Source organism: Ranitomeya variabilis, chromosome 3, assembly GCF_051348905.1.
Source record: "Ranitomeya variabilis isolate aRanVar5 chromosome 3, aRanVar5.hap1, whole genome shotgun sequence".
NCBI lineage: Eukaryota > Metazoa > Chordata > Amphibia > Anura > Dendrobatidae > Ranitomeya > Ranitomeya variabilis.
In genome coordinates, this window is record NC_135234.1 from 24,731,849 (window position 1) to 24,754,113 (window position 22,265).

General features: G+C 41.7%; 1 protein-coding gene across 2 annotated transcripts; it reads left to right on the plus strand.

Moving 5' to 3' along the window:
* The first annotated feature begins 217 nt into the window (after window positions 1-217).
* On the plus strand, window positions 218-21,848 carry LOC143815008 (OX-2 membrane glycoprotein-like). Of its 2 annotated transcripts, none has more exons than XM_077293781.1 (6): window positions 218-281; window positions 6,628-6,685; window positions 9,695-10,018; window positions 12,718-13,041; window positions 18,150-18,404; window positions 20,621-21,848. In XM_077293781.1, the coding sequence occupies exons 1-6, from the start codon at window positions 270-272 to the stop codon at window positions 20,689-20,691; spliced, it is 1,044 nt and encodes a 347-aa protein (XP_077149896.1). In that variant the 5' UTR covers window positions 218-269; the 3' UTR covers window positions 20,692-21,848. The 2 variants fall into 2 exon arrangements, with proteins under 2 accessions (XP_077149896.1, XP_077149897.1); XM_077293782.1 differs by lacking the exon at window positions 218-281 and adding an exon at window positions 5,209-5,232 and having other exon boundaries at window positions 20,621-21,839.
* The last annotated feature ends 417 nt before the right edge of the window (window positions 21,849-22,265 follow it).

Below are 22,265 nucleotides of genomic sequence, written 5' to 3' on the forward strand. Positions count from 1 at the left end.
GTACTAATACACCTATTTTCATGGCAATTAGATGCTTTTCAATAAAGTGATTAACACTTTTAGGGAAAATTCATCAAAGCCTGCTAATTCGATTTTCTCATGATCCACTCATCCCTGGTCACAACATTTTTTAAAGTAGTACGGCTTCCCCGATCTCAAACCCACCAAGAGTTTCTGGGAGTCGCTGGCCTCCAGATGGCAGTACGGGGTCTTGTTTCTGAATTCTGAACTCCAGAGGAAGTAGCTGTTAGAACTATGTGAGGCTCACAATGGATAAGACGGTAAGATCTTAGCTGGCTACGACTTTTCTGTTTTTGTTATAATTTTGTTTTCTGCTGTTGTTAGTTTTGTGAGATAATGAAGCTGAACGATTGCAGCCGTGTCTGTAAGGAAAAAAAATGTCTGCCTAGTAAAGACTAGGAAGGGAATTTATCACGTAGGGAGAACTTTTTAAGCAACTTTTGCTAAGGGCGTGTTGCCTGTTATTTGCGTCAAATTTATTCAAGCATTGCGCAAAGTTTGACAAATTTTGGGCATATTTTGATATAACACTTTTGTCTTAAAATATTTAACCATTTATTACACCACCCCCTACGGGAGTGAGAATTGCAACTTTTTACAAAATTGCAATGTATTAATCTGACTTAGACCTATTGGCACAGATCTTACCTTCCTATTCCCATTTAAAAGTGACAAAAATCTCAAATCAAACAAAATGTTTAACTTTTTGGTGCTGGAAAACTGATAAAAACATTACTTGAACAAATGTTGCATTTAAATTGAAATTTATAATATTCCTTATATGAAAAAGAATCAAAATCATTTTTGGAAAATCATCCCCACCGGGGGTTAAAAACATCAGCTTGACAAGTTTGTGATAGTTGTTGCGTCTCGGAGTTTCCTGTATGAATATATTTAGCACCTACTGTATAACAATTGAAGAAAATTCTTATGAAAAAGTATTTCGGAGCCTTTAATATTTGGTATTATCTTTCTAGCTGCCCAGTGATTTTGCTTTATTGTTCTTATTAACCAGTCCATGTGATTTCAAGAGCTCAAATTTTTTTCTCATTTGCTATTCAAAGCGTTTTTGCCTCTTTTTTGTGATACGTGAGACCTAACTTTTCGTTCCTTTTTATATTTTTAATCTTTATTTTTTATCCCAATATCAAAGGAACATATAAAGTAAAAATAGGAAATTAGTTTTTTTCCATTTTTTTCTATTTTTATTCTACACTGATTTATTATTTTTATTATATTGCACTGTATGAAATGTCTTGTAGTTCGGTGGAGGATCAGGTTCTGAATCACCTATGAGCTGCTGAAAACATTTATTGGATGTACACATATTGGACACATATGTATGTCAGTGTCTGTGTGCACTCTCATAGAGAACTCTGCTTCCCAAGCATTGCACTTCTAACAAGTGTTTTGAGCACGGGTCCCATCGATCTTCAGAGCATGTCATAAAAAATAATTAATGTAGTTGCCCTTTAAGAGCACAAAAGTGGCAGTAAAATATGGTTTAAACCTTCTGTTCTGTTATAATTATTTTTATACACCAGATATGATTTATTTATTCATCAAAAGTGGGGCTAGAAATAGCATTTTGGACTTTTTTCATGAATTTTTGTGGCTGATTTCCCCTTTACCTTGGCATGGCATATTGGCCCCAGTTACAGGGGAAATAGAGATGAGTGATTCTGTTTGATTTTGGCCAGGAAATTTGATTTGCACTGAACCTATTCAGTGTGAATCGAATATGCATTATTATCCTCTGAAGTCTCTTCGGACCTTAGAGTATAACAAACATAGACATAAAAAAAAGTATATTTACCCACGTCTTCTGTGTCTTCACCTGTCACTCAACTCATCTCCTGTCTGGTCCTTCAGTGTTCTTCCGGGTGCCGCCAGTCCTCTTTTTTTTGGTCTTTGATGCCTTCAGCGCATATCATGTCAGCATATGAGCACTAGTCAGAAACTAGGCCTCAGACAAAGGTCATGATGTATGATGGCATATAACATAAAGACATGAGGCCAAGTCAGTTATTTAGGAGGTGAAGATGGAAATAGACCAGTGGCACATGGAAGAGGACCAGAAGGTACCAAAAAAAAGGGCTGAAGGAATTGGTGGAGAGCTATGTGGAGGCATAGATGGTAAGTTTTTTTAACAACTTACCATCCTTTTAGAATTCAGCAATATTGCTGCCTGTTATGATCCGGTGACCCTGGAGCCGCATGAGACTATCTCTGGAGTAGGTGGAACCTGTACTGACCACAATCCTAAACTGACACCGCAACTAGAAGTAGCCGTGGGGTGTGCCTAACACGGCCTAGACACCTCGACACAGCCGGAGGACTAAATACCCCTAAAGTTGGAAATGGGAATACTATCTTGCCTCAGAGCAGAACCCCAAAGGATAGGCAGCCCCCCACAAATATTGACTGTGAGTTTAAGAGGAAAATACGTACACAGGCAGAGAAACAGTATTTAGCAAAAGAGGCACTTCTAGCTAGATAGAAAAGGATAGGACAGAATTCTAAGCGGTCAGTATATAACCCTAAAAATATCCACAGCAGGAAATACTAATATTCTACATCTTACTAAAGACATAGAAGGTATATCTGCATCTCCAGAGAATCCAGCAAGACAGAAAAATCCAAACAAAGTCTAAGCTGGACAAAAACACAATAAATTGCACTGAACAGAAAAGCACACTGCATGTGTGCTACAGAGACAAAAAACCAGACACTTATCTTAGCTGAATTGACAGCAGGGCATGAGGAGCCAGACAGAGATGCAATCCCTCCGTGAACAATGGACAACTGGCATGGAATGCTGGATCCTACACCCCTAAATACCTAATAGAGCTGCAATCAGCAGAAACACCTGCCCTGGATTACAATCCAGAGACAACTGCGCTACCACTAACGACCACCGGAGGGAGCCCAAGAGCAGAATTCACAACAGCTGCCATCCTGTCTCTATTTTGCTGGTTTAACCCTTTAATGACTTATGACTGAATAGGTCCATCATATGACAGCTCACTGCCTTTAATGCAGGCTCGCATGCCGAGATCGGAACTTTTCCGGCAGATGATGGCTCTGATATTCAGCCATCATATGCCTTTAACAGCCGCTTCCAGAGCAAAGCTCCACTTGTTGCTGTTAACCATTTATATGCCACTGTAAATCTGTGATAGCCGCATTTAATGCGTGTCGGCAGGGAGGCGTGCCGTTCTATCCCGTTATCGGTGCTCCCAAGACGTGATTGTGGGATGCCGATGTGTTGACATGACAGCCAGGGGTCTACTGTTATTACTGTTCGTCTGTGGCTGGCATTCATAGGAGACTGTGATTTTTGCTATGTACAGAAATGCCACAGTATTGCTGTATATAGCCCAAGCCTTCAGATGACTGCAGGTTTAAGTCCCCTAAGGGGATAACAAGTACAGTGAAAAGCAAAAAAAATGTTGTAAAAAATATGAATAAAATAAAAAATATATCAAATTTCAAATCAGCCTCCAGGGTTAAAATGTAAGAAATAAAAAAAATACACATTTGGTATTGTTGCATTCAGAAAAGTACGGACTATCAAAATATAAATAAAATTAATTAAATCGGTAAATGCCGTAACAATAAAAAAAAATCAAAACGCCAGAATTGCTGTTTTTCGGATACTGCAACAACAGAAGAAAATGTAATAACAGGTGATCAAAACATCGTATCTACCCCACCATGATGTCAATAAAAACAACAAAAAACAAACCACTGCACAGCCCCATATCCAGAAAATTGAAAACTTTATGGCTTTCAGAAAATGTCAACACAAGCAAAAATATTTTTTTTTTTGCAAATTCATGCTTTTTTTGCCACCACTTAAAGAAAACAAAAACTATACATGTTTAGTATCTGTGTAATTGTACTGACCCACAGAATCATATTGCCAGGTCAGTTTCAACATAAAATCAATACTGTAAAAAAAAAAAAAAAAAAAAATTTTGTAGAATTTCCCTTTTTTTGCTATTTTGCCACACTTTGAATTTTTTTTTTTGGATGGGGTCATTCAGAACTAAAACCAAGCTCTCATATGGCTACATTGATGGAATTTTTTTTTTTTTTTTTAAGTTTTGGCTCTTTGAATAAGTAGAGGAAAAAATAAAAGTGAAAATACAAAACATTGCCGGCTCTTGCGGGATTAAGCAGATTGCAAGAAATTTAAGATTTCAGCAGATAAGTAGTTTTTATAAAATGTACAAATAGTGGATTCGCTCATCTCTAAGGGTAGATTTAGTCGCCTGCCTGCACTGTAGAGCAGACCAGTGTCAGCGATGGGGTAATATAATTACTATAACCGCTACGAAAAAAAAGTAATAATAATAACTGCAAGAAAAAAAATGTATTTGTAAGATAAAAGATAAATGATGCAGTTATATTTTGTTAGTAATTCTGTAAATGTGTGCCCTGTGTGGAGTGATTTTATCATTGTAACGCAGTGTAAATATAGCACTATTTGTAGTACACTTCCTTTCACATTTCCCTTTTGTATCTCAGACTTTTTTTCTTTGGAGAATCATTTTAGAATATTTCATATGGAATCTGAGCTTCAGAAATGCTTCATGTTAATTAATTTATTAAAATTCACCAAAATACAACAGGAATAAAATAAACATTCCATCTTGAGAATAAAGAGATTATCCAGGGATTTAAAAATTGTTAATGGTGTAATTCTTCATTTCACCTCTGGGTGCGCTGCAGGGAAACTGAGCACTTGCTACTAGGTTCTACCATAGATTATGCTACCATGTATAGTAATATTCCGTTCATATATAGTAAAATTAAATGGACTTAATTATCAGGAACCCTGAATTATGGGAGAGTCACAAAAGTAAATAAAAATTACCTGTAAGATTCAAGGACAGTAGCTCAGAAATAAAAGGACTAACATAAGATCTGCAATCAATCAAGTTTCAGTATTGGATTCATTACAGGATATTTCATATGGAATGTGAGCTTCAGAAATTCTTCACGTGAGTTAATGGTGTAATTCTTCATCCTGAATTATAAAAAAAAGTCAAAAAAGAAAATAAACATTACATGTAAGATTAAAGGACCCCAAGGACAAAAGCTCAGAAATAAAGGACTAACATAAAATCTGCAATTGATCAAGCTTCAGTGTTGAATACATCACAGGATGTCTCATGTGGAATCTGAGCTTCAGAAATGCTTTGTGTGAGTTAATTTACTAAAATTTGTCAAAATATAACAGGAATAAATATTTAAAATTGAGTATAAAGATAGTATCCAGTGATTTAAAAATTGTTAATGGTGTAATTCTTCATTTCACCTATGGGTGCGATGCAGGGAAACTTAGCACTTGATGTTAGGTTCCCCCATAGCTTTTGCTACCTTGTATAGTAAAATTTAAAGAATGAGATTTGAAAATTACTAAATTATCAGGAATCCCGGATTATCAAAAAGTAAAAACCATAAGTCAATGTTACCTGTAAGATTCAAGAACCCCAAGGACAATAGCTCAGATATAAAGGACTCAGGGTACTGTCACACAGTGCAATTACGATCGCTATGACGGCACGATCCATGACGTCGCAGCGTCGTATGACTATCGCTCCAGCGTCGTAGACTGCGGTCACACTTTGCAATCACGGCGCTGGAGCGATGCCGAGGTTCGCTGGTAACCAGGGTAAACATCGGGTTACTAAGCGCAGGGCCGCGCTTAGTAACCCGATGTTTACCGTGGTTACCAGCGTAAAAGTAAAAAAAAACAAACAGTACATACTGACCATCTGATGTCCGTCAGGTCCCTTGCCGTCTGCTTCCTGCTCTGACTGAGTGCAGCCGTACAGTGAGAGCAGAGCGCAGCAGTGACGTCACCGCTGTGATCTGCTCTCACTTTCCGGCCGGCGCTCAGTCAGAGCGGGAAGCAGACTGCAAGGGACCTGACGGACATCAGATGGTCAGTATGTACGGTTTGTTTTTTTTTACTTTTACGCTGGTAACCACGGTAAACATCGGGTTACTAAGCGCGGCCCTGCGCTTAGTTACCCGATGTTTACCCTGGTTACCAGCGAACGCATCGCTGGATCGCTGTCACACACAACGATCCAGCGATGACAGCGGGAGATCCAGCGACGAAAGAAAGTTCCAAACGATCTGCTACGACGTACGATTCTCAGCAGGGTCCCTGATCGCTGCTGCGTGTCAGACACAGCGATATCGTATGGATATCGCTGGAACGTCACGGATCGTACCGTCGTAGCGATCGTAATTGCACTGTGTGACAGTACCCTAACATAAAATCCGCAATCAATCAATTTTCAGTGTTGGATTGGTTTACTTAAAAACAGGATTCTAAAATGAGTTCATACTCCGAAAATTCATAGCGACATAGCAACAATGGTGCAAATGGGATCCAGCAATTAAAGGGGCAAGAACCAGTCCTATATATCCAGATGTTGGGCTCCACGTCTCATATTCTCTGGTGGGCTCAAGATAGTCTAATCTGACCCTGTCAGGTTATGGATTCATTTCACTTTACTTTATGGATTATAGCTAGAAGTCTGTTTTAGGACCATTTAATTATTTATCTTATTTTTCTTTTCTTAGGGGTCGTATTTTTTCTTTGTCTGGCTCCTGATTTTACTTTCCTTTGCCCATGGCTCTGGTAAGTAAAAGACTTGTCTATTTGCATACTTTGAGACTTTACTAGGTGATTCAGAAACTTGTAGGCCATATTTAGGGTATGTGCACACGTCCGGATTTCTTGCAGAAATTTCCTGAAGAAAACCGGAAATTTTCTGCAAGAAATCCGCATTTTTTTTTTTGCGTTTTTTTCCGTTTTTTTCGCGTTTTTTTTAGCATTCTGCAAGCGTAATTAGCTTGCAGAATGCTAAAGTTTTCCAAGTGATCTGTAGCATCGCTTGGAAAACTGACTGACAGGTTGGTCACACTTGTCAAACATAGCGTTTGATAAGTGTGACCATCTTTTCACTATAGATGCAGCCTATGCAGCATCTATAGTAAAAGATAGAATGTTTAAAAATGATAAAAAAATTAAAAAAATGGTTATACTCACCTGCAGGTGTTCGTTCCTATAGATGCCGGTGTGGTTCAGGACCTTCCATGACGTCGCGGTCACGTGAGCGGTCACATGACCGGTCTCGACCAATCACAAGACCGTGACGTCATCGCAGGTCCTTCACCGCACACCAGCTATAGAAACCGAAGCGGCAGCATGCAGCGGAGAGGCGGGAAGACATCGAAGGTGAGTATAGGACTATTTTTTATTTTAATTCTTTTTTTTGGACCAATTATATGGTGCCCAGTCCGTGGAGGAAAGTCTCCTCTCCTCCACCCTGGGTACCAACCCCACATAATCTGCTTACTTCCCGCATGGTGTGCACAGCCCCGTGCGGGAAGTAAGCAGATCAATGGACTCCTAGGTGTGCGGAATCCCCTGCAATTCCGCATTTTAATTAACATGTTGCCTTTTTTCCCGCTATGCGATTTTTTTGCGGAAAAAAAAAGTTCATTTGCACAAAAAATGCGGAATACACTGAAAATAATGGGAGGCATATGTTAGCGTTTTTTTCGCGTTTTTATAGCGAAAAAACGTGAAAAAAACGCAAAAAATACTGAACGTGTGCACATGGCCTTACTGTATAAGTCATTTTTTTTATTTCCCACATTCATCTAATACAAAAACTAAAACAACTTATAGTCTTGGTTTTACATCTCCTACTTTTTTGGGTCTATGCAGACCTATGTGTCTCCATGGTTACAGACTACAAAGAGACCAAGTGTGTAGTCTGATCCTGCAGTCACAAGTCGTCCCTTTCCCTTCTTGCAAGATGGTATTACACATATTATCCTATTACTATTATTGTTACCGCTGTGATTGTTTTTGGAAAAAGGCCTCAACAGAAAAACTGTCCCAAATATCTGCAAAGAAGTAATTGTTCTTATTACTAATGTACAACTTACATTCCCATGGGTTGTGTATCCAATGGATTTTCTGTAGCCACCCATCCCACATTGTCAGAACCTCAACAGTAAGATTATGTTTGGGGATATTACTGTATATCATTTATTTTTATTATCTAAAAATGTATACTGAAAACTTTTTTCTATTTTATTTTTATTTTCTCTTCTGTATCCATGATTATCTTGCCTGAATTGCTGTAACAGATTTGCTTTAATGCAGTGACACAAACAATACCCCATTAAGGGGGATGGTCACAAGAACACAACCTCTGCCCATGTGCCCTTTAAAGGAGCATAGTCATCATAGAGGGGGTTCTTGGGAGAGACGCTCTGTTAAATCATCTAAATGGCCGCCAAGTAGAGATGGGCATATTCATTCAAGTGGAACTGAATTTTAATAGAATGTTAAAAAAATCCGCATTCTGGAGAATTTGGATTTTTTTTTGTAATTTGCTCAGCGCAAATTCTGCAAAATGGGGGGCAGACGCCATCTTTCTGAACAGTGGAGGGCAAAAAAAAGATTAAAAACACGTTGCACCTACAGCCCGGTATTCACTCTAGTTGGGGGCTTATGGCAGTGAGGAGGCCTCGGAGTTCACTGTGGAAGCCCCCGCCTAAAGTGAATACCGGGCTGTAGATGCAATACAACCAAGCCTTGGAGGATCGGACAACAAGTAGGGAGCAGAGAAGATGCCGAAAAGGTGAGCAGTGAGCTGAGTATGTTTTTATTTTTAACCTTTTTCCAGCCGCTCACTTCCCCGACTGCCCCCCCACTACTCCTTGCGTGGAGCAGGACCTATCTGGTCCTCCATTGCACCATATCTTAGGTGTGGTGTTCACTCTAAGCCAGGGCTTCCAGCTGTGAGCAGACCCCGGAGCTAACCACAAATGACCTCTGAGGCTTGCGGCCGGAAGTTGTGGCCTAGTCTTCACTCTTGGCTGAGGCTTTCACCCGTGAGTAGGCCTTGGAGTTCTTTGAGCATGTTCCAGGGCTCACTCCAGGCCAGAAGTTCCAGTCTAGAGTGAATAAAGGGCCAGAGATGCGATGCGAGGACCAGACAGAGCTCACTACTCTGGTAAGGTGTGCGTTGAGATAAGTATAACAATTTTTTACATCTTACATTTATTATGCTCTGAGGTCTGGAGAGACCTGAGCAGAATAGGGAACATTCAACAACTTCTCTGTGAATCGAATTTCCATGGAAAATCTGCACGAACAGGCAAGTTAGAATTTTTGTCACACCCCTCCTCTCTACTACCAAGTGATAATAGGTTTCATCGGAGGAAAAAAATGCCTTGGTGACTGTGATTTTCACGGGCAGGGCTGCCAGGTACTTTCAGAAAATGACTAACTTCTGGGGAGAAGATAGCGAGCATTCTCTGTGCAATAGTTATAAAGCAGGAGAATGTAGGAGAGAGCTGTGCTATGGACAGTGGGGTGATCCTGTGTTATTGGCCTCACCAAATTTCTTTCAAAAATATCTTTAAAATAAGTTTTAACATTATGTCCTGACGAATGACTCATATTAATGGGGCTATGTATACAAAAAAGTTCCTGAAAAACAATCTTCTACTTTACATTTGCAGCTCATTGTAGAAATGTATTACTGTTTATAGTTCCCTTTGTATCTGACAAATGCCAAAAGAGAAGTTCCGACAATTCATAGGGAAGTTTTTGTTAATTTTGCAGATGTGAAAATTGAAGTTGGGCCGGTAGAGTACGGGAAAAGTGTAACACTAAAGTGTATTTTATATCCGCACTTTTTTCCCGTGCAAGTCACATGGACAAGGTTGGTAAGTGGCAGAACATCCACTGTAGCCATGTACGCGGTAGACTCCGGAGCTGAAATCAGTGAAGGTTACAAGGATCGTCTCTGGATGAGCACTTCAGGCCTTAACGAGACAGCGATCACGATTAATAAAGCCGGCATTCAGGATGAAGGTTGCTACAGATGTACTTTTAATTACCTCCCCAAAGGGTCAACAACGGGAGCAGCCTGTCTTACTATTCCTGGTAAGGTTTCCAAGAGTTTTGTCAACGATTTTTCTTTTTAGGCTATTTCTGTTTGTTCTGAATAAAAACACGCAAATGTATTTGAGATATTTGTAGTATTGAGCTCAATCTTCTTCACGCGAATGGAGCTGAAGTGCAAAACCAAAACTTTGCCAAATACAGACATGGGGCAGTTTTCTGAAGATGGCAGGTTTGCTTGTAAAAGTAACGGCCAAAAAGTTTGGACGTACCTGTTCATACAATGGTTTTCCTTGTTCTTAATGAAATGTGCACATTATGGATTCAGACTGAAGGCAGCAAAACCAAGAAGAGACACATATGGAGACAAGAAGTAAAGAGACACGTGAAACAAACTAGAATACCCCCTATTCTTCTGATGACCGCTTTACACCATCTTGGTATTCCTTCCAGCAGCTTCATCAGGTCATCACCTAGAATGGCTTCCATTGAACAAGTTGCCTTGTCCAGACTCCATTGGTAAAATCACCGACCTTCAGAAAGTGTTTGTAATAATCAGGTTTGTTTTGCAGAGGCAGGGTTGGTCCACAGCTCCATACAGTGCTGAGTCCTATTCCACAACTGTTCTAAGCCAAAATATGGCAAGAACCATCAACTATGTAAAAAGACATGTCAGCCTACCATTATTTTAAGGCAAGAAGGTCAATCAATCCAGAAAATTGATAGAACCTTGAAGAGCAATTATGAGAACCACCAATCACTAGTATGAAATTGGCTGTTATGAAGAAAGGAAGACCCTGAATGACGTCTGCTGCAGAGGATAGGTTCACCAAAGTTTCCAACCTCAGGAACTGCAAATTGATAACGCTTTAAATTACAGCCCTGATAAAGTATGTTCATACATCATCTGAACATGTCCAGAGGAGACTGCAAGAAGCTGCTTAATGGCAAAATGGTCAGAAAGAAGCAGCTATTAGGGATCACAAATAAGTAGAAGAGAATTGTCTGGGCCAAGGAACACAAGAACTGGTCTTGAGATCAGTGAACATCTTTATTGAGGTCTGATGAGTCAAAATGGGAGATATTGGGACTAACTGCCATGTTTTTGTATGCCACAGAGAAGGTGAGCGGACGATTGATGCATGTGTGGAGCCTACCACACATCTTTGTGTGATGGTGCTTTTCTGGTTACATAATTTGTAATGCAAGGACCTATAAAAGGCGATAAAAAGGCAATATGACCATGAAGGAGAGGGATGGAGGCTGCATCCCATGACATAACCCCTACATTCACTTGACCTCAACTCAATGGAGATGGTTCGGGATGAGTTAGATGCAGAGTAGAGGCAAAAGAGTGAAATAAGTAACTTCAGAATGAATCTACCATTGTATGAACAGGGGTGTCCAAACTTTTGACTAATAATGAACCTATATGCGATCAATGCCTGATTTGACCTATTGCTGAATATTTTTTGGAAAAGTTAAAGGATATTTCCATTAAGTTTTAAGTAAACTCCATAAACTAAAAAAATCCCCCCCAAAAAACCAACCCAAAACTGTACTTACTTGTGTTGCCTATCAGTCTGCCAACATGAAAATTTGTCGGAGGGCTTTACGTGATCGGTGCAGCCAATAACATTATTGACTCATGTGGAATAAGTAGGGTATAGCTACTAGCAGTCACTGATTGGCTGCAGCCTTTCACTCGATGCTGATGCCAGCAGGCCAGAGGGGGACCCTGCTGATGTCAGGCCAAATGAGGACTAGTAGAAACCTACGTTAATAAGGCCTTGTTCCGGTTTCTACAATAAGCTTTATGCAAAAGTCGAATTATTTGAAAAAAATCAGAAAATGCCTTTATAATTTTTTTGATTATTATTATTATTTTTTTCCATTGCCGAGATTTTCTCTCTACAGCAAGTTATTTATGTATGATATTAGGGTACAGCTTATGACCATCAGAAAAAGAAAAGCCATGCTCTTGGAACCCTATCCATGATCCAGAGCCACAAAAAACTGCTCTTTTTGGCAGATTCAGCCCATTTATATCTATAGAAGCTCGGTAGGGGTTTCAAGAGCCGTGGTTAACCCCTTAACGACCATAGATATTTTGGGTTTTACATTTTCATTTTTTGCTCCTCTTCTTCCCAGAGCCATAACTTTTTTATTTTTTAGTCAAAAGGGCCATGTGAGGGCTTGTTTTTTTGCAGGACGAGTTGTACATTTGAAGGAAGCCATTGGTCATGTACTCGAAAAGGGGAAAAAAATTCCAAGTGCTGTGAAATTGTAAAAAAAGTGCAATCCCACAGTTGTTTTTTGAGGTTTGTTTTTACCATGTTCACTAAATGCTAAAACTAACCCGCCATTATGATTTTCCAGGTCACTATGAGTTCGTTGACACCAAACTTGTGTAGGTTCATTTTTATTTAAGTGGTAAAAAAAATTCCAAAGTTTGTTAAAAAAAAAAAAAAATTTGCTCCACTTTTCTGATACTGCCAGAGCCCACATCAAAGGGAGGGAGACCGACATCGGCATACATTCACACCCGATGTCAGAAAGGGGTTAACGGCAGATCGTTGGCATGCTCCATTTATAGAAGTTTTTTTTCCCAAACGATGGTATTAATTTTGCATTATTTTTTAATATTTTGTCTGATTTTTTTTTTTTTTTAATTATTATCATTATTTTTTACTTTAGTCTACATTATACAAAAATAAGTCATAAATTCATTGCCTCCACAGGCGAGGTGCTCATCGAGAAACATCACATAGGGAGACTCCTTCAACCCGTGACACTGAGGTGCATGAAAAGGAAGCCGTCTGCTGATAAAGAAGAAGTCGTACAGATATCATGGCAGAAAAATGACAAAAACATCGCAACCTACAAAGATGGAGAGAACATTGAGCCGGAATATCGAGGGGTCATCAGTGTGACGATGGAAGGCTCGAACGTAGCATTGCTCACCCTGTCAAGGGTTAATGTGAGCGATGAAGGAAAGTACAAATGTCTATTCAATATCTTTCCTGGAGGATCGGCTGCGGGGGAGACGTCCTTACAAGTCTACGGTATGAGAAGTTGCATTTTTTTTAAATTATTATTGTGGCTAATAAAAAACAAATGCTAGATTTATAGAGTAAATGTTGTTTTAATTTTTATTTCATAAATGAATAGCTCACATGAAAATAAGAAACTTTGTAATATATCTCATCAGAGAAATCTGCTTCTTTCTCCTCCTGGACGGATATTTCACTCTCAATTCATGGGCAAAATCGGTAAAATCTGCATTCGGTGACCACAGACTTTTCCGTTACTGATATGGGAGATGACAGTTGGTGCTTTTCAAATTCTATGGAGAGGGGAGGAGCTAGAGACAGACACAGACATTCAATGGAGAGGGGAGGAGCTAGAGACTGACACATTCTATGGAGAGGGGAGGAGCTAGAGACTGGCACATTCTATGGAGAGGGGAGGAGCTAGAGACAGACAGACATTCTATTGAGAGGGGAGGAGCTAGAGACAGACAGACAATCTATGGAGAGGGGAGGAGCTAGAAACAGACACAGACATTCAATGGAGAGGGGAGGAGCTAGAGACTGACACATTCTATGGAGAGGGGAGGAGCTAGAGACAGACACAGACAATCCATGGAGAGGGGAGGAGCTAGAGACAGACACAGATATTCTACTATGGAGAGGGGAGGAGCTAGAGACAGACACAGACAATCTATAGAGAGGGGAGGAGCTAGTGACAGACAATCTATGGAGAGGGGAAAAGCAAGAGACAGACAGACATTCTATGGAGAGGGGAGGAGCTAGAGACAGACAGACATTCTATGGAGAGGGGAGGAGCTAGAGACAGACAGACATTCTATGGAGAGGGGAGGAGCTAGAGACAGACACAGACAATCTATGGAGAGGGAAGGAGCTAGAGACAGACAGAAATTCTATGGAGAGGGGAGGAGCTAGAGACAGACAGACATTCTATGGAGAGGGGAGGAGCTAAAGACAGACACAGACATTCTGTGGAGAGGGGAGGAGCTAGAGACAGACACAGACAATCTATGGAGAGGGAAGGAGCTAGAGACAGACAGAAATTCTATGGAGAGGGGAGGAGCTAGAGACAGACACATTCTATGGAGAGGGGAGGAGCTAAAGACAGACACAGACATTCTGTGGAGAAGGGGAGGAGCTAAAGGCATACACAGGCATTCTATGGGGAGGGGAGGAGCTAAAGGTAGATACAGATATTCTACTGTAAGTTCCATGGAACTTTATGAACACCAACTGTCATCCCCTATCTCAGAAATTGGAGAGTCTGTATTTACAGAGGACATATTTTACCCACAAATTTAGAATTTTGAGAATGAAAGATAAGTCCAGGAGGAGAAAGAAGCAAATTAAAATAAAATAAAACGAAGGTTGCTCTTCACAACTATGTCCACCTCACAAAAAAATGTCTAAAAAAATGTAAAAAAAACTTTAAAAACTTTACCTGAGCCCCCACACAGTCCCCCTATATACAGTATGTGCAACACACAGTCCCCTTATATACAGTATGAGCCCCCACAAAGTCCATCTGTGTACAGTATGAGCCCTCACACAGTTCCTCTATATACAGTATGAGACCTCACAGTCCCCCTATATAGAGTATGAGCCCCCACACAGTCCCACTATATAGAGTATGAGCCCCCACAAAGTCCCCTATATAGAGAATGAGCCTCACACAGTCCCCCTATATAGAGTATGAGCCTCACACAGTCCCCCTATATAGAGTATGAGCCCCCACACCGTCCCACTATATAGAGTATGAGCCCCCACAAAGTCCCCCTATATAGAGAATGAGCCTCACACAGTCCCCCTATATAGAGTATGAGCCTCACACAGTCCCACTATATAGAGTATGAGCCCCCACACAGTCCCCCTATATAGAGTATGAGCCCCCACACAGTCCCGCTATATAGAGTATGAGCCTGACACAGTCCCCCTATATAGAGTATGAGCCTCACACAGTCCCACTATATAGAGTATGAGCCCCCACAAAGTCCCCCTATATAGAGAATGAGCCTCACACAGTCCCACTATATACAGTATGAGCCCCCACACAGTCCCCCTATATGGAGTACGAGCCCCCACACAGTCCCCCTATATAGAGAATGAGCCTCACACAGTCCCCCTATATAGAGAATGAGCCTCACACATTCCCACTATATAGAGTATGAGCCCCCACAAAGTCCCCATATATAGAGAATGAACCTCACAGTCCAGCTATATAGAGTATGAGCCTCACACAGTCCCCCTATATAGAGAATGAGCCTCACACAGTCCCCCTATATAGAGTATGAGCCTCACACAGTCCCCCTATATAGAGTATGAACCTCACACAATCCCCCTATATAGAGTATGAGCCCCCACAAAGTCCCCCTATATAGCGTATGAGCCTCACACAGTCCCCTATATAGAGTATGAGCCTCACACAGTCCCCCTATATAGAGTATGAGCCTCACACAGTCCCCCTATATAGAGTATGAGCCTCACACAGTCCCCCTATATAGAGTATGAGCCCCCACACAGTCCCACTATATAGAGTATGAGCCCCCACAAAGTCCCCCTATATAGAGAATGAGCGTCACACAGTCCCCCTATATAGAGAATGAGCCTCACACAGTCCCCCTATATAGAGAATGAGCCTCACACATTCCCACTATATAGAGTATGAGCCCCCACAAAGTCCCCCTATATAGAGAATGAACCTCACAGTCCCGCTATATAGAGTATGAGCCTCACACAGTCCCCCTATATAGAGTATGAGCCTCACACAGTCCCCCTATATAGAGTATGAACCTCACACAGTCCCCCTATATAGAGTATGAACCTCACACAGTCCCGCTATATAGAGTATGAGCCCCCACAAAGTCCCCCTATATAGCGTATGAGCCTCACACAGTCCCCTATATAGAGTATGAGCCTCACACAGTCCCCCTATATAGAGTATGAGCCTCACACAGTCCCCTATATAGAGTATGAGCCTCACACAGTCCCCCTATATAGAGTATGAGCCTCACACAGTCCCCCTATATAGAGTATGAGCCCCCACAAAGTCCCCCTATATAGAGTATGAGCCTCACACAGTCCCCCTATATAGAGTATGAGCTTCACAGTCCCACTATATAGAGTATGAGCCCCCACAAAGTCCCACTATATAGAGAATGAACCTCACACAGTCCCCCTATATAGAGTATGAGCCTCACACAGTCCCCCTATAAACAATATGAGCCCCAATACAGTTCCCCTATATGTAGCATGAACCTCCATGCAACCTACCTGTATACAGTATTAGTCCCCATATAGCCGACTACATACAGTATGAGACCCCACACAGTACCCCTATACACAGCATGAGCCCCCACATACCCCCTACATAGAATGTGAGGCCCCACATAGCTTGTCTATATACAGTGTGAGCCATGACATAGCCCTATATATATATATATATATATATACTAGCTGTTTCCAGCCAGCTAATGCTCGGCATGCTCATTGCTATCTAATTAACGCTGCTAGTGATTAAACTAAAGTAAATAATGACAACATTCAATAGCGCTTACACAGGTGGTAAATTAACTTAAAATGAAGTTAATAATAATAATAATTAAAAATCAGAATAATACTAATACATTTTATTCACAGGGTAAAATCAAAAGCAAACTGGATTTGTGTGGTAATGTGTGGGGACAGAGCCTCGTGTGGTAATGTGTGGGGATGGAGCCTCGTGTGGTAATGTGTGGGGACAGAGCCTCGTGTGGTAATGTGGAGGGACGGAGCCTCGTGTGGTAATGTGTGGGGACGGAGCCTCGTGTGGCAATGTGTGGGGACGGAGCCTCGTGTGGTAATGTGTGGGGACGGAGCCTCATGTGGTAATGTGTGGGGACGGAGCCTCGTGTGGTAATGTGTGGGGACGGAGCCTCGTGTGGTAATGTGGAGGGACGGAGCCTCGTGTGGTAATGTGTGGGGACGGAGCCTCGTGTGGTAATGTGTGGGGACGGAGCCTCATGTGGTAATGTGTGGGGACAGAGCCTCGTGTGGTAATGTGGAGGGACGGAGCCTCGTGTGGTAATGTGTGGGGACGGAGCCTCGTGTGGTAATGTGTGGGGACGGAGCCTCGTGTGGTAATGTGTGGGGACGGAGCCTCATGTGGTAATGTGTGGGGATGGAGCCTCGTGTGGTAATGTGTGGGGACAGAGCCTCGTGTGGTAATGTGGAGGGACGGAGCCTCGTATGGTAATGTGGAGGGACGGAGCCTCGTGTGGTAATGTGTGGGGCAGAGCCTCGTGTGGTAATGTGTGAGGACGGAGCCTCGTGTGGTAATGTGTGAGGATGGAGCCTCGTGTGGTAATGTGTGGGGACGGAGCCTCGTGTGGTAATGTGGGGGGGCGGGATTATGTGTGGTAATATGGTGGGGGGGCGGGATTATGTGTGGTACTGTGGTAGGGGGCGGGATTGTGTGTGGTAATGTGGTGGGGGGCGGGATTATGTGTGGTAATGTGGTGGGGGGCGGGATTATGTGTGGTAATGTGGTGGGGGTGGGATTATGCGTGGTAATGTGGTGGGGGGCGGGATTATGTGTGGTAATGTGGTGGGGGGCGGGATTATGTGTGGTAATGTGGTGGGGGCGGGATTGTGTGTGGTAATGTGGTGGGGGGTGGGATTGTGTGTGGTAATGTGGTGGGGCGGAGCTACTGTGCAGGGGGTGGGATTAGCGAGTAATCACAATGCCTCTTATATATATAGATATATACAGTATATAATGAGCCCTCCCATAGCCCCTATATACAGACATATAACACATGCTCACCTCGCTCCCGTCCCCCAACACTCTGCTCCAGTCTCCTGTGTACTGACTCACTCACATCATCGAGTCTGCGCGCTCAGTCGCACATGCTGATTGGTGGAGTAAGGAGCTGGCGGCTCACTCCTCTACCAATATGTCCACCACTATCTGTATCCAGACGATGCGGATAGCGATAATATCCAGATGCAGGCAGCAGAGGGCTTGATGTGACCTGTGGGCCAATGTTTATAGCCCTTCTGCTGTCTCAGTTCGACGGCCGCACTTTGCCCACATTTGGTCTATGGTCACACGGCTGAAAAAGTGGATTCTCTGTTTTCTGTTCTAGAGCCCTTGATCGTCACAGTGATGAAGGATCATGACACCAGGTGTCTTAGAATAACATGCGTGGCCCGTAGCTGGCCCCGTCCTGTGATTTCTTGGGCGGATGCAGATGAGGGATCCCTCAACGGCACCAACTACGATGGATTCCTGACTGTTACAAGCTGGATACTAATAAGAAGTCCGGACACTCAGCAGATGAAAATGCCAAAATGCAAAGTCATCTACTTAGGAGAAGAATCCATAGTCAGGGTGTCTGCAGGTAAAGAATGGAAAACCAGAAAATGCCATCTCATAACTGCCAAAGAAAGGCTGTTGGCAGCAATAGGAAGCCACTATGCAACTATGTGACCACCACTGATGGACCTCCATGTGTCACCACCAGCAAAGTCCCCAAAGGCCCCTAGTTGATATTAAAGCCAGCAGTCTGAGCTCCTGTCCGTACCTTACTAACGTTCTAACTTTTCAGGGTGTTCCACTTTAAGTAATTGATAGTTACAAAGGTAAACCTATTTTTTACGGGATTAATATTCCAAAAATGCTGGTGGTGTGCTTTCTTACCCATGACAAAACTTCAGCTATTGCATCCTACTTGTTCAGAGTTATCATAGGTGCATTATGCAGATTATTGTCACCACTTACAGTATAGGGAATATGTAATTGGAAAATGAATTACTTATTGTTCAAATCCAGTTTAATGTGTTTATAAAATGCAATTTAATTTTTTATTAATTTTATTGAATTTTCCATATCACTATTTCTATATCTAAAAAAACCTGACCTCTTGCAATTTTGCACTGTTCAATTATTATTATTATTATTATTATTATTATTATACATTTTTATAGCGCCATTTATTCCATGGTGCTTTACATATGAAAAGGGGCAAATATAGACAAATACAATAAGCATGCGCAACAACAAGGCACTAACAGGTACAGAAGGAGAGAGAGGACCCTGCCCGCGAGGGCTCACGGTCTACAGGGGATGGGTGAGGATACACTACGAGAGGATACACTAGGAGAGGGTAGAGCTGGTTATGTGGCGGTTCAGTAGGTTGAGGATCACTGCAGGCTGTAGGCTTGTCGGAAGAGGTGGGTCTTCAGGTTCTTTTTGAAGGTTTCTGTGGTAGGCGAGAGTCTGATGTGTTGGGGTAGAGAGTTCCATAGTAGGGGGGAAGCACAGGAGAAGTCTTGGATGTGGTTGTGAGAAAAGATAAGAGGGGAGTAGAGAAGGAGATCTTGTGAGCATCGAAGGTTGCGTGTAGGTAAGTACCGGGAGACCATGTCACAGATGTATGGAGGAGATAGGTTGTGGATGGCTTTGTATGTCATAGTAAGGGTTTTGAACTGGAGTCTCTGGATGATAGAAAGCCAGTGAAGGGCTTGGCAGAGAGGGGAGGCCGGGGAATAAAAGGGAGACAGGTAGATTTGTCAGGCAGCAGAGTGTAGGATGGATTGGAGTGGTGCTAGAGTGCTAGAGGGGAGGTCAGAGAGTAGGAAGTTGCAATAATCAAGGCGGGAGATGAAAAGGGTGTGCACCAGTGCTTTTGCGGTGTCGTGGTCAAGGAATGCGCGGATCCGGGAAATATTTTTGAGTTTGAGACGGCAGGATGAGGCAAGGGCTTGGATATGTGGCTTGAAAGAGAGGGCAGAGTTGAGGATCACCCCGAGGCACCGGGCGTGTGGAACTGGGAAAAGTGACCAGCCATTGACATTGATAGACAGGTCTGGTGGAGGGGTAGAGTGAGATGGGGAAAGATGATGAATTCTGTTTTGTCCATGTTCAGTTTTAGAAAGCGAGCAGAAAAGAAGGCTGAAATAGCAGACAGACAGTGCGGGATTTTGGTGAGTAAGGACATGAGTTCAGGTCCGGATAGGTAGATCTGCGTGTCATCGGCGTAGAGATGATACTGCATACCGTGGGATTCTATGAGCTATCTCAGGCCGAAGGTGTAGATGGAGAAGACTAGGGGTCCTAGAACTGAGCCTTGGGGAACACCGACAGACAAGGGGCGAGGTGAGGAGGTGGTGTGTGAGAGGGAGACACTGAAAGCTCGGTCTGATAGATATGACGAGATCCAGGATAAGGCCAAGTCTGTGATGCGGAGAGATGAGATAATCTGAAGCAAAAGGGAATGGTCCACAGTGTCAAAGGCAGAAGACAGGTCCAGGAGGAGGAGGACAGAGTAGTGTCGCTTGCTCTTGGCGGTTAGTAGGTCATTGGTAAGGTTGAAGAGGTGTGTTAGTGTTGGGATGAAGACTGTGGCGAGGTTAGGGATGAGGTGGGTCAAGCCAATCTGCCAAATTACAATTTTCGGCAGATTCGCTCCTCCTTACACTCTACCTTTCATAGTCAAGCAAGGAGAAAGTAAAGGGATGCACTGATTCTAATTTCCACGTATGAGTAACCGGTATTGATATTTTTATGTATATCTTAAGAAAATTTAGGTAATTTTCTTTCTTTTTTGCCTTTTAGGTACTCAGTGCCAGATCCATCCTCTCATAATAGGTCTACTGGTCTCAAACATGATTTTTCTGAGCTTCTAAAAAGGACACCATGACGTGTACATAGTCATAAAAATCATTTACTTCACTACAGACAAAGGAATGATTGAAGAATGAATGAATGAACACATAATGAACAAATGGATGTACAGAGAAATAAATAAAGATATGGACAGATTTATTAATAATTGGATGAATGAATGAATGAATCCATAAATGAACTGATAGATAAATTGATAGTGAGATTAGAGGGGAAATAAATAAGTGAATGAATGAACATAAGACTAGTTGAATGAATGAATGAATGAATGAATGAATGAACGGGTAGATAAATGAATGCATACAGTCAATTGTTCATTCATTCATTCATTCATGGATGAATGAACAAATGAGAAAACAAAGTGATAGATAAATTAATGTAGAAACAATTGAATGTACGAATGATTAATAAATGCATGGCAAAATAACAGATCAATGAACTAAAAACGTAATAAGTACATGTAGGAATGAAAGGGTCAATAAATGGATAGATAAATTAATATATAGGTGAATGAATGACTAATATTGAAATGAATAAATCCATGGATAGAGAGGATGGATAGGAAGATGAATGAATGAACAAATAAATAGACAGATTATTAAATACATACATGGATAAATGAATCCATGATAGAATGTACGCTATGTGAAGAGAAGGATGAGCAAACTGATGAGCAAACAAATGGATAATATGGATACATGATTGAAGTAATGAATGAATATGTGAATAATTACTACATGGATGTATGTGAAAAAGAACAAATCAATAAACAAAAAAAATGCATGAATGAATACTTGGAGGAATGAATGATGGACACGTGGATCAATGCAAGAGTTAATTGTGAACAAGTTTTTTTCAAAACACTAGAGACCAAAATGCGCCGACAATGATATGTGTCGGCATCTTGAGAAAATATGTGCGCTCCAATGATCAATGATCTCTGTGCCCTGATGTTTCTACGAGTCAAGTCCATTATCGAGTGTCCTACATGATGCTGCTACAACAATAGATACTGAGCAATGAGAGGTCAAGAAACACTGGATTGTCTTACGTGTATTTATTTAACCTGCATATTATATTCAACTTTTTTTGTATATTACGCCCTGTAAAAAAATGTGCAATGCCTTAATAAAGTTACTGTTCTTTTTGTATTAATGTTAAAAAAGATGTGCTGATGAAGTAATATATGTTCTGTAATATACAGTAGCCATAACTATGGGGAATGTACGACATACAGATTTATACAGCCACCACTAGGGGGAGCTCACTACATACAGATTTATACAGCCACCACTAGGGGGAGCTCACTGCATACAGATATATACAGTCACCAATAGGGGGAGCTCACTACATACAGATTTATACAGCCACCACTAGGGGGAGCTCACTACATACAGATTTATACAGCCACCACTAGGGGGAGCTCACTACATACAGATTTATACAGCCACCACTAGGGGGAGCTCATTACATACAGATCTATACAGCCACCACTAGGGGGAGCTCGCTACATACAGATTTATACAGCCACCACTAGGGGGAGCTCACTAAATATAGATCTATACAGCCACCAATA